Source organism: Callorhinchus milii, unplaced genomic scaffold (genome assembly GCF_018977255.1).
Source record: "Callorhinchus milii isolate IMCB2004 unplaced genomic scaffold, IMCB_Cmil_1.0 Scaffold1, whole genome shotgun sequence".
Taxonomy (NCBI): domain Eukaryota; kingdom Metazoa; phylum Chordata; class Chondrichthyes; order Chimaeriformes; family Callorhinchidae; genus Callorhinchus; species Callorhinchus milii.
This window is the reverse complement of record NW_024704742.1, coordinates 85,818,914-85,832,286: the sequence shown is the minus strand read 5'-3', so window position 1 is coordinate 85,832,286 and position 13,373 is coordinate 85,818,914. Positions and strand designations below refer to the sequence as shown.

Sequence of the window (13,373 nt, the reverse complement as noted above, 5' to 3'; positions counted from 1 at the left end):
CAATTTTATTTGGAGGGTTGCTGGGCAGGACAGTGGAAGAAACTCCCTTCTCTTCTTAAACAGTGCCATGAGATTTTTAACATTCACGTGAACATGCACAGAGAGGACCTCAGTTTAACATTCATCTGATTGACAATGCAGCGCATCCCCAACATTATTGGAGTGTCAGCCCAGACTATGAAGTTCAAAGTTCTGTGGTGTAATGTTTGCATTTATGCTTCTCATTTGGATTGCCATTGGAGAAAAAATATAGCAATAAGCAGTTATGATTCAGAGGAACCAACTGTTGTAGCACCTCCAGATCTTAAAGGTTGGTTCAGTTATAATAAATTCCTCACAAATGTCATTTACATTGCTGCGCAAAAGTGAAAATTGCTGGCTAGTTTTGGGTTAATCCACTGAGTTTACTGTGCAAGATGATCCAAATCTCAAAATTCTTCTCATAAATCAAATTTTCCTGTGAATCATTGTGCTTTCCACTTACTAATTTGCCCGCCTAGAGGAAATTACTCAACAAGAGAAGGGTGTTTCTCCCCGGGTTCTCAATCCTACAATCCAGATAAAATTGGTCATTCTCTCCTGGTTGTTTGTGGAACATTGCTGTATGTAATTTGGCTGCTGCGTTTGCCCAAAAATAGACAAGTCGCGAAACTTTACAGAAATGCATTGTAAAATAATAAAAATGTTTACATTAGATATAGCACCTTTAATGTCAAGAAGACATCTCAAACATGCCGTTCTTAACAGCAATTGAAAACGACAAGAAAATTGCCCATTTTGTTTTAAGTGGGAAGTATTGGTAAAATTCTTCATTCTCTCTGCCACTAGGTGAGGAAGAGTTTGACAATGACCAGCACTCTCTAGTGGAGGAGCATTGCTAATTCAACCAGTCGAGGGCAACAGGCCTGTCATTTCATACCTAGCGCCTGTTTCCTGTTAGCTGTTCTACTCAAATAAAGGTCATCAAAGCTGTTAAAATGTCCAGTGAAGTTGAGACCGGTGAAGTATGTTGCTTTGTAGAGCTCCAAAGAGCCAGTAAACCATTCTAACAATATAAAGAAATGCAAAGGAAGTGTTCAGAATTTGCAAAACTGTTCAAGGGACAGCTCTTTGAACACAGTGTTTTTTTTAAACTAATGGGGCCATTTCTATGGAAGCAAATCCTTGGAGAGGAAATCGGAAACAATTTTTGAAGCACGTTATTGTGTGGTTTCTGTCCATTCAACGAAAAACCTGAAACTTAAAACTGTTGATAATCTTTCTTTATTGGAATTGCCTACATGTGGCGGTCTGGAATGCTCAATTGGCAAATTGCCCAACAGAAAAAGGTATTTTAAATACTTTGGAAAATGAAACGATTCGTACAGTGTATCTAGAAAAACCCTGTCTGGAAACTAATCATTATTCTTGAGGCGCTAGCAACTGCAAACAGGTTGTACAAGCTTATTCAGGCTGGACTGCAGAGCATAAGGCTGTGCTTTGTTTGGATGAGTGTTTGAATGTTCATAACCAATGAAGAGCACACTTGTTGGATATCAAGGGCTCCAATTACAGAAGATATGCTGCTTATGGCCTTCAAAATGATGATAATTAAGCATCACTGCATTCTGCATCCAGCTCCTGCATCATTATTGAATGAAAACACCTCAAATGTACGTAACAGTAGGAAATATCTCCTTTTTACTTTATTTTGACTTTTAAAGTGAACATGCTTCTTTTTCTCACTAATCTTGGACAGATTTTGCTTTAGAGCGATTGCCAGCACCTTTATTCACTCAGTGTCAGTCTAAGGATTTTTGCTATTAAACCGTGGTAACATACAAAATAGGATTATGTGTGTAAAGGTGCGTGTGTGTGTATCTGCCTGTCTGTCTCTGTGTATAAAGGTGTGGGCTGATCGCTGAGAGAAAGAGAAAGTGTAGCAGGTGATTCCCTTCATTACAAAATGGACTTCTATTTTCTTTGTAGTCTTAATAGTATGAAAAATTATACGAAAAAGTACGAAAAGCGAGGGGAAGACGCATGATTCCGGCCAGGGCATTGTCTAACCAGAATTCAAACCATACATTAATTAAGCAGACAGACTGGAGACTGGAGTCTTTTTGGCAGAAAAAGCCAAAAGGGGAGGGACTAAGGGGATATACCATTAGGTGGATTGAAAGGGATCAAGGTTGTAGATTCTTTTGGGGTCACTTCCATCTGCTGACGTGGACATTAAGGTGCGTGCCTGACTGGTGGCGAAGCTCCAAGTCAAGATTGGTTTCTTTCAATTCAATATAATTTGGGGAGGACAAGATTGCAGAGCTATGGGGAGAGAGTGGGGGAGTGGGATTGAATTGGATAGCTCTTTTTAAAGAGCCCACAGACACGATGGGCCGAATGGCCTCCTCGTGCTGTATGATTCTATGAATTGTAGCTAGTCTTGATTATATTAGTATTACATTAGGTCTTAGATAGAAATTTTACTGTTGAATGTTGCAATAGTTTACTTGTGCTATTGTGATTGAGGTAAGCTAGGGCAAGGGCATTTAATACAAACTACTTCTGAACTTCTATAAAGTCTGCTCGAGTTCTGTTAGAGTAAAAGGAGGGTAAATATTGTTACAGAGGCCACTTAGCAATAAGTGACACAAACTATAATAATAATAATAATCCTTGTATTTTAATATAGTGCCTTATCACTTCTTTGAGATGTCTCAAAGCACTTCACAGAATATAAAGTGAAAGTGAATTGACTGTATTTTAGTAGGTAGAGTGGAAGTATGAGATAAAATGGGTGAAATATTTTCTCTTTTAACTCTCTTTGAGACGTTTTGACGATGCAATAAGGCACTATACTAAATATACAGATCATTATTTTAAACTTTTTGGTGGGGGCGGGGGAATGTATGAAACCCACAAACTTTCTGTATTCACTCTACATCAAGAGCTGCGCCACTGATTCAGCTACCTAAGCATTTGCTAACAAACTATCCCATCTCCAGCCAGGAATTCTTTGCTGAACAGGCCAAGAAAATCAGTCCCACAAAATCTCCCTTTGTGATAATTAATGGAAAAAATACCTTGTATCTTTATAGCATCTTATCACGTCAAATTGTGATAAGTAATTATTGTTGAGTGTAGTAATTGTTTTTGTAGACAAACATGCCAGACATTTGTGCCAGCAAATTCTCACAAACAACTGTTAGGTGAATGACCGATTTAATCTGGAGGATTGATGGCCAGAATGTTGGGAGAAACTCCTTTCCCTTTTCTAATAGTTGTATGGGATCGGTAACGTTCACCTTTAAAGCTTCAGCATAGGCTTAACCCTCAACCTTCTGTTAAAAGTATGATTTGTACTGAGTGGAATTACTTTTGGGCCTTTGGTAATCCCTTGGTCTCAGTGACAACAACAACTTGCATTTATATAGCTTCCTTAAGCACGTTCGAAGAGGAAGGTTTTCCGCCAAGTATACTTGGTGCATTTAATGTTTCCTGAAGTTTTTTGGGGGCTTGTTCCTGAGATGTTGAATGATTAAAAATCCAGAGCTTCTTCTCATGTTCTTGCTGGATTAAAGCCAGCAACAAATGAACATTATAAAGACCTGTTTCTGGAACATTAAGAATGGAACCCAGATTCTCCTAAATTCCTGTACCGAGACCTATGTGGTTTTGACTGATTGAACTGCAGCAGTACCTCAACGCACACTCTTGGATTGCCAAGTCTTGGCTCTTGCCAATCTGCACCTTCTAGACGCTGGAAAAAGACCATCCGAACATAAGAATTTGCTAGGCGAAAGAAGACCAAGGTCCATCTAGTTTTCCTACCACAATCCTGGTAATCACTTGACATGTCATGTCCCAAAATCGATAAGCAGGTGCAGCTCTCCAAGAAGAGAATGTGCATTCCATTCCAGAAACACAGAAATTTTCATGTGTAAGTGGCAGACGTATGTTTTGATAGTCTTAAGCACATGATGGATTTCTAGATGTGTCTGACAGCCAGGAGAGCAAAAAAAGTCCTGATTGTGAACATCAGTATACAGCTGCTTTGAACAGATTAAGACACAGATTTGTACCATTGCCTTGCAAATTCACTTTCTTTTAGCATTGGTGTGGCACCTAGTTCATTGCTATGACAGCAATTTAGCAGTGAATATTGTGGTGAAAAGGCCATTCTTCAACCAGACTGAAAAAAGCGAATTCCAAAATTGTATCCCAAGGAATATGTTTCTTTCCTTTTCTCATTTTGACTAAAAAGCAAGTGCCAGATTGGGAAAGAGCTAGCAAATGTTGAGTTCTGCCCCCACCCTCTAGAACTCCATCCCACAATCTCTTCACCTTGTCCCCTCCCTTGACTCCTTCAAGGCCCGTCTCAAGACCCTCCTTTTCGATCGTGCCTTCGGTCATCCTCCTACTCCTGCATTCCACCCCTCCTGATCCCAACCCCCAGCTCAGGTCCAAGCCCCTGACTATCCAGCGCATTGGGACATCCTCTCGACATGAAACGCGCTATATAAATGTAATTTGTTGTTATAGTAAGCCAAATGTAATTTTGTTGTTGTTATTATAGTAAGCCATCCAAACTTCCCACAAATCTTTATTTTCTGAACCAGCCAATCAGAAACTGATCCCACAATAATCTTGAGAAATTTGTTTTTGGTGAGTCTGGAATGCACCAGCCAGCCAGACGCTCTCCGGGCCACACAGACTCGTTGTGATGTTGGCATGGCATTGTTGAGCCATCAGACAAATCTGAGGAATGGGTCCCAGATAGCTCACTCCTTAAATTATGAACAGTACTTGACTTGTGGAGGTCACTTATCTTTCATTTTCCATTCCTACTGTTTCCAGCCTTTGTGTGCACTCCATTACAGGTCTTGGCCTTTTTCTAAATTTCTCAGTTTTAAATATAAAATGTCCATTAAAAGAGGATACTGCAGAAGATAAGCCTGGATGCAGATTTTTATGTTCAGTAATACAAAAACCATTTTCCTTCCAGAAAATAAATGCCAAGGAGCATTCTGGTGTCTGTCGTCATTGTAAAGAAGTGTTAGAATGGAAAATAAAGTACAGCAAATATAAGCCACTTACTCTGGCTCGCAAGTGGTAAGTTACAAACTTATTATTATTATTTTTCTTAATGTGTTACTCACTTCAGGCATTCAAGATAAATTTCTCAATCGACCTTAGTGTTTTGCAATGATCCCTGGATCAGCCCTGTCAAATAGCGCCCCCTGCCACTCACATTACAAGCATTGGATGTCAGCCAGACCTGATTTTTCCTGTTTGCAAGACCTTAAATATACTGAATCTTAATAATAATAATCCTTGCATTTGATTTAGTACCTTATCATGCCATTGAGGTGTTTCAAAGCGCTTCACAGGATGTACTATGAAGTGGATTCACTGTATTTTGTGGATGAAACGCACAGCCAGTTGTTCACAGCAATATCCCACAAACAGTCATGAAGTGAGTGACCAGTTTTATTTGGGGGATTTTGGCCAAATATGTCGATGCTTTTAGCTTCAACCACATTTTCCAGTGGTGAAGTCCACATTCTTGCCACCTTCTATGTAAAGACGTTTGTCTTAACTCCTTTTTAGATCTACTACTAGCTATATTAATTATTTATGCCTCTTATTTTGATCTCCCTATCAGGTGTAAATAGCCTATTCATGTCCACCCTATAAAATTGTTTCATAATTTCAAATACCTCTTGTAGGTCCGTTCTCAATTCTCTTCTCTAGACAGATGTTCCAACTTGTCCACTCTTTCTTGACAGCTGTATCCACTTCATGTCTGGTAGCATCTTTGTAAATCAACATTGCATTCTCCCCATGCTAAAATATCCTTTCGGTAATGTGGTGAACAGAAATAAATTGAATCCAGGCAGTACTGCTTCTTGCTACAGGAGGCAAGATGGGCATTGTAACCAGGTGGGTTTTCCAATGCAAGAGGTTAGCAGATGTTTCAAATTAAATATCAAATTTACAGAACCACAAGTTAATTCAATTGATGTCTTGTAAAATGCCACCTGGAAGGCAACTCCTGCTTTTGAACCAGTGGCCTTGCGAACCAAGAAACCAGATGATGGCTTACAACATTTTTACTTAGGATTGGGTGTTACCATTATTCAGCGGTCTCGGGGGAAGGGTGGGTATTTCAAAGAATTTGAATGACTTTCCTTAATCCAACAACAACTGACATGTGTATAGCGTCCCATCACGCAAGATAAAAAAGTGAACGCTGCTGAAATGCCATTGATTTCTTCCTTCCCACGTGCCCACCTCCAACTCCCAATCTTCATAGAGCTGAGGAGACAGTGAAGAGGAGAAAATGTGTAAATGTTCTAGATGAGGTTTGACCACAATTTGCTTCTAAACAGTTTGGAATGGCGTCAGTCCAGATTTACAAATGAGGCTTAAGATGATAGCCAATATATATTAAATAATGCTAATACAGTAAATCCTCGGCTTACAGATTCCCAAGTCTCCAGATTTCATACCTAGCCAGACCGAAACGGAATTTTAAAAACAGCCATCAACCCCAAATTTACTCTTGCCGATGTGTAGATGCGCGCCCGCTCAACTTTCCAAGCGCAGATCCCCGTCTCACATGCTTGCTGTACTTCACAGGCTAGGGATACAATATTCATTCTGACTCGGTTTGAATCCCGCGAGCAGAAAATAGGTTATTCGTTATCTTCTGCTCGCAGGATTCAAACAATTGCAATCACAGTACCGACTTACTGGTATTTGTATTGTATTTACACTTACAGAAATTCTAGCTCTCCCTCCCATTGGTCCGGTTAGCTGGGGTTTAACTATAACACATTTTATGGCAGAAGCGTGCTTCTCCAATTAGATCCAGGTTATGTGGTTGCTTTTTTTTAAAAAAAATGAAATAATTATTTACTGGCCAGTCTAACTTTAGATAAATTCATCAGTAGGATTTTTCAGGTATTTTTATATTTCTCTTTTGTCATATCAAATTGATTTATGGTGGTTAGGTAGATTGTGGTTAAATGTTTTGTTTTAAATGTTATGTCACAATTTATGTAGGGTTTTTCATGTCAGAAGGACATCTTATAGTGCTTCACATAGCTGAGTGGGAGCCTGAGCTCAGAGGGTGGGTGGAGGAAAGGTGGCAGAAAGCCTGATTGAAGAAATGGGTCTTAATGCAGGTTTTGAAGGCAGGTGGGAGGGGAAAGGATAGATTTCCAGAGAGTAAAATGGCTGAGATGGATGTGGTGGAGATCATAAACTGGTCAGTGTTTGTTGAATGGAGTAACAGATGGGACAGAAGTCACAGAGGTAGGGTGGGGTGAGGCCATGGAGGGATTTTAAAGTGAAGGCAAGGATCTTGAATGACAATTTCTTTTTCCCTCTCTGATATAGTGTTAAGTGCCTTCAGAAGACCGTAAAGGAACCTTACCACGTTATGTGTAAACCTTGTGCTCTCAAACTCGAACTTTGTGCCAAATGTGGAAAGAAAGAAGAGATTGTGATTCTGTAAGTAGATTGTGCAACAATTTCAGGGATCACTGGTGCTGAAGTACAGAAGTAATTGCTTTAATTGCTTTCCCACAGGCCCCTTGCAACATTTTATTTCCAAGAAAGCTGGGTAGCTAACCAGCTCTTAAATCTTTTTATCAACAGCACTTCTTAATTCAGCTCTTGACGCATGGCTGCTAACTAGATTGTCTCTTGGGATATTGGAGTCCAAATCTGTCATCTTTCTATGCTGTAATTCTCAAATTTCTAAAGTATTGGATGCATTTGTGGATATTTCTCACCCCATTCTTAAGAAATCTTTTAATTAGGCTACATTATGACATTGCCCTTCAGTCTCTCAGCCCCCAGGCTCTGGAACTCCATCCCCCAGTGCCTTCGCCTTGCTTCCTCCATCTCCTCCTTCAAGGCCGGTCTCAAAACCTTTCTCTTTGACCGAGCCTTCAGCTCCCCTCTCGACTCTCTTCCCCCTCCTCGCTCCCTCCCTTCCCTCCCCTCACCCTGACCATTTCCCCCCTCCTCGCTCCCTCCCTTCCCTCCCCTCACCCTGATCATTTCCCCCCTGCTCGGGTCCTGACCCAACTGTGCAGCGCCTTGGGACGTCCTCCTGACGTGAAAGACGCTTTATAAATGGAATCTTGTTGTTGTTGTTGTTGTTGCCCTTGAATATCAGATTCTGGAACAATTGCCCAGGAATACATCTGCATCTAGGGGAATTTGAGCTCGCCTTCTTGTTTCTGGGATATCCGTTCCTCTTACTTTAATAAAGGAGAGGAAAGAAATCAAGTGATGTTTCTTTTGAGCAGGATTATATTACTACATTGATAGACTGCCTCTTGTTCCACCATTACAAAACCGAGATGACTGTGTGTGCTAGAGAATTTTGCTGATGCTTAAAACCGAGGGACCAAATACCGAGGGACCAAACCAAACCATTGCTCCAAATACTTATGAATTTGTGGAGATGTTAAATCTGTCTGCCTGTTTAGATGGATTCTATTCGAAAAGAAAAGTGAGTTTCTCCCTGTGTCCTGGCCAACAATCCTCCAGTTAAAATTGGTTATTCACTTAATGGCTGATTGAGGGACAATGTTATTTGCAAACTGGCTTCTGCATCACACAATAGTATTTCAAGGACCATTATCTTTTCAAAAGTTGTCCTTTGCTATATTCATAAATAATGCTTGTCTGCCAATAATTGTTAACTCCATTCTGCACAGAGATGAACTTTAAAGTGACATTTATCCAACATTAAATCCTGACCACCATTATAACAACAGCAATAAGATTAAATTTGTGTCGCGCCTTTCACGTCGGGAAGACGTCCCAAGGCGCTAGACAGAGTACAGCATTTCAGACTCGAGCTGTGGGGGTAAGGGAGGAGAGAGGAAGGGGGGTGGCTGATGGCATGGTCGAAGAGAAGGGTACTGAGGCAGGACTTGAAGGAGGCTAAAGAGGGAGCGAGGCGGAGTGACTGGGAGATGGAATTCCAGAAGTTGGGGTCAGAGTGGCTGAAGGCTCTCCTATTTACCTACCTTTTCCTCATATACTTGCAAATTACTTCGTTTTAGATATCTATCTAGTTCCCTCTTGAAAGGTAATGTAGATCCCGCCATAACAACCAAACCTGGAAAGACAACATTCTAACAACTCTGTTAAAAACTCCTTTGTGAATTATCTTAAATTGATGCCCTCTCATCACTGACTCGCTGGGGATTGTTGGCAAGGAAACCAGGAGAAACTCCCTTCTCTTTTTAATAGTGCCAGGGGATCTTTAACATCCACCTGAATTGGCACGTTTTAAACAAAAACTAAAAATTCAATTCCTGGGGTAATGCTCAAACAACTACTTTCTGACAGAGGTAGAGGGGTAGGCAGAGGGAGTTCCAGTGGTTAGGGACATAGTTCCTGAAGAGATTGAGAACTTGAAACATCCATCTGTGTTTGAGTGTTGTATTGCACAGTTTAGCTAGGTGACTCGCTCTTCTCCTCTGTGTCCATGCTTCCATGCTCGAAAGCAACAGTGGGCAAGATTTTCAAGCGCTCCGAGATGCCATCCGGAGGAAGGGCCCTATGTAAGTTGTTGAGTGAGTGACACACCAATGCCCTGGAAGTCGGCCACTTTCTTAGTGGAGGCAGCTGGTTGGCTTTACTTATGCATATGAATTGATGTTCTCATTCAAATAAGCACTGACCAGTGACCAGTGATTATGGCCATTAGATAGAGTTCCAGAGGTTAGGCCCCTAGTTACTGAAGAGATTGAGAAATTCCTCTGAATACGGAATTCCTAAGAAGTTGTACCATCCTGTGTCCAATTAGGAGGATTTGTCTAGGATTTATTCTGAATGTTCCCAGTCTTATATGAATCTAAAAATAGATGCACAAACTGAGCTAAATTATGTCAGCATACAGCTGGGAGAAAGTATACGGGTTATCTGAGACTCGCATACATTTATTTCCTCTAGTATTTGTCAAGGTATGCCCATTCTTTAGGCTCTGCAGCACTATTCTCCCTGTCTGATCCCACCTGTTATTCAGTCACTAGGCCCCAGCTGGAACTCTCTGCCTCTATCCGTCTGCCTCACCTCCTCTCTATTTGTCTTTAAATTCGCCTTAGAACTTACCTCTTTGAGCATGCCAATGGTCACCTCCTCCTTGCATTGGGGTCCAGCTGCACCATTGTTAAACGCTCCAAGATGTTGTCCTACATGAAGGACGCTATATAAATCCAACTGTGCGCTTCCTCCACTCAGCAGACTCCAGGCTACTACGTGTCCCCTCCCCGGCCCACCCCACCATTGACGGTCAGCCCTTTAGCCTCTCTGGCCCCACCCTTTAGAACTCCCATCCCACAGTGCCTTTGCCTCGCTCACTCCTTTGCCTACTTCAAGGCCCATCTCCATGTGGGATGTGGGAGTTGATGGAGGGCAACGTGAGCCCAGGTGACTTCATCTGCAGCAAATGTCTGCAACTGAGCAAGCTCCAACTTAGAATAGCTGAGCTGGAGTCTCAGGTGCAGACACTGCGCTCCATCAGGGACAGTGAGAGGTTCCTGGACAGCATGGTGGAGGAGACCCTCACTCCTCTAGGACTCAGCTATAGCAGCCCATCACTGTATAGGAGCCATGAGAGAGGGGTACTGGAGCTATCGGGAGGTCAGAGTTCAAGAAAAGGACCACTCCCAGAGGAGCCCAACACACCCTTCATTCATGCTAAAAGTGATTGGGTGACAGTGCGACGGGGCAAGAAGAGGGCTTGTTCAAGACAGAGCACCCCCAACAGAGTACCAGTCTCTAATCGGTACTCAACATTAGCTATCGAGAGCGTGGAAGCCTCTCGTGAGGACAGCAGTGGACATTCTGTCCAACAGGACAGGGGCATGGTTCACAATGGCAATACAGTTGTGATAGGGGATTCAACAGTAAGAGGCACTGACAGGATCTTCTGTAATCAGAATCGTGAGGATAGGATGGTTTGCTGCCTTCCTGGTGCGAGGGTAGTGGACTTCACAGAGCGCATGGACAAGATTCTTTGGGGGGTAGGAGAATGTCCAGAAGTCGTGGTCCATGTGGGGACCCACGATATTGGTAAGAAGAGGGCTGAGATGCTGCAGGGCGAGTATCAAAAGCTGGGGAGCAAACTCAAGTCCAGAACATCCAAGGTGGTGATCTCCGGGTTACTCCCGGTACCTCGGGCAACAAGGCACCATAATAAAAGAATCAGGCGCATGTACGATTGGCTGGAGAAATGGTCCGGAAAAGAAGGTTTCCGTTTTCTGCACAATTGGGACCATTACTGGGGGAGGTGAGATCTTTACCTTAATAATCCTTGCATTTGCTATAGCGCTTTTCACGTCAGGAGGACGTCCCAAAGCGCTTCACAGAACACACTGCAAAGTGAATTGACTGTATATTAGTGGGCGAACGCGGCAGCCAATTGCGCACAGCAATGTCCCACAAACAGTCGTGGATTGAAAATGACCAATTTATTATTGTTTTTGGTTTTGGAGGGATTATTATTAGGCTCTGTGTGGAGTAAGGAAACTTGCCCAAGGTTTCGCCCTGACCTGCCTGGAATTGAACTCGGGTCTCTCACTTGCAAAGCGAGTGCTCTAACCACTGAGCTACAGGACTCCACCTTGAGGATGGGCGGCACTAAAGCAAGGCAGGGGTGACCTTCCTTGCCAAGAGATTATCAAATGCTGTAGGGGCGGATTTAAACCAGTGTCGAGGGGAGATGGGTATCCAAGGATAAACAATGGATTAGAGATTAGAGGAAAAAGACAAGTGGGAAGTGTAGAGCAGGTACAAGTGGACAATTTCCTCAAATGCATGTACCTAAATGCACGTAGCTTAGGGAATAAGGTTGATGAGCTGCAGGTTCAACTGGCCGTAGGGGGTTACGTTGTTGTGGCAGTAACCGAGACATGGCTCAAGCCAGGACAGGAATGGGAGTTAAATATTCCAGGATATAATGTGTTCAGGAAGGATAGAGAAGGAAGAAAAGGAGGAGGGGTGGCAATATTAGTTAAGGATACAATTATAGCTGTAGAAAAGAACGAGGCTCTGGAGGGCCTGACAACAGAATCCATCTGGTTAGAGATAAGAAATAAGAAAGGAGTGGTTACACTGATAGGGGTTTACTATAGACCACCAGACAGCGGGAAGGAGATAGAGGAGCAGATCTGCAACCAGATTGCGGATAGATGTAAGACGAACAGAGTTGTGATAATGGGGGATTTTAATTACCCCAATATAGACTGGAAAATAGCAGCGCTAAGGGCAAGGCAGGAGAAAGATTCATAAACTGTACAGGAAAATTTTCTTTAGCAGTATGTCTCCAGTCCTACGAGGAAGGAAGCATTGCTGCAACTAGTCCTGGGGAATTAAATAGGTCCAGTTGAACAGGTTACGGTAGGGGAGCATCAAAGTAACAGTGACTATAATATTATTAGATTTAGATTACTCATGAGCAGGGACAAAGTACAGTCAAGGGTAAAAATGCTTGACTGGAAAAGGACTAATTTTGATGGGCTAAAAAGGGACCTAGAATTGGTGGACTGGCAAGTAAGACTAGCAGGTAAAACGACTCGTGAGCAATGGGAGATCTTCAAAGATATGATAGCTCAAGGTCTAAATAGATATATTCCCACAAAAGGGAAATGTGCGACAACCAAGGTTGCTGTGGGAGATACGGTTTCAAATAGCGGAGGCTTTGGCCATTATATGTCAATCTTCATTGGACACAGGAGTGGTGCTAAGAGACTGGAGAGTGGCTAATGTTACCCCCCTTTACAAAAAGGGGCAGAAAGACAAACCCGGAAATTACAGGCCAGTCAGCCTAACTTCGGTAATAGGAAAACTACTGGAGACCATAATCCAGGACAGAATAAATCTCGATTTAGAGGAACATGAGGTTATTAGAGACAGCCAACATGGATTTGTTAAAGGCAAATCTTACCTAACAAATCTAATAGAATTTTTTGAAGAGGTGACTGCGAGGGTTGATGAGGTAAATGCGGTGGACGTTATTTACATGGATTTCAAAAAGGCTTTTGACACAGTGCATAAGAGATTAATAAAAAAAATAGAGGCCCACGGTATTAAGGGGACAGTGGCAGTTTGGATTAAGAACTGGCTGAGTGACAGAAAGCAGAGGGTGGTGGTTAATGGGTGTTTCTCGAAATGGAAGGAGGTGTGCAGCGGTGTCCCCCAGGGATCGGTATTGGGACCACTGCTCTTTCTAATATATATTAATGATCTGGACTTGGGCATAGAGAGCACTATTTCCAAGTTTGCAGATGATACAAAGTTAGGTAGGGTAGTAAATAGTGAGGGGACTGTAACCGACTGCAAGCAGACATACACAGAATGGT

The 13,373-nt window shown here is 42.3% G+C and overlaps 1 protein-coding gene across 1 annotated transcript in view; it reads left to right on the top strand.

Annotated features, from left to right (window-relative positions):
• The window catches only part of cunh9orf85 (chromosome unknown C9orf85 homolog), a 35,005-nt gene that overhangs the window by 15,568 nt on the left and 6,064 nt on the right, over positions 1 to 13,373 (top strand). Inside the window, exons 2-3 of the mRNA XM_007906588.2 lie at positions 4,985 to 5,091; positions 7,384 to 7,497. Coding sequence (XP_007904779.1) covers positions 4,985 to 5,091; positions 7,384 to 7,497 — 221 coding nt within the window. The remainder of the gene's footprint in view (positions 1 to 4,984; positions 5,092 to 7,383; positions 7,498 to 13,373) is intronic.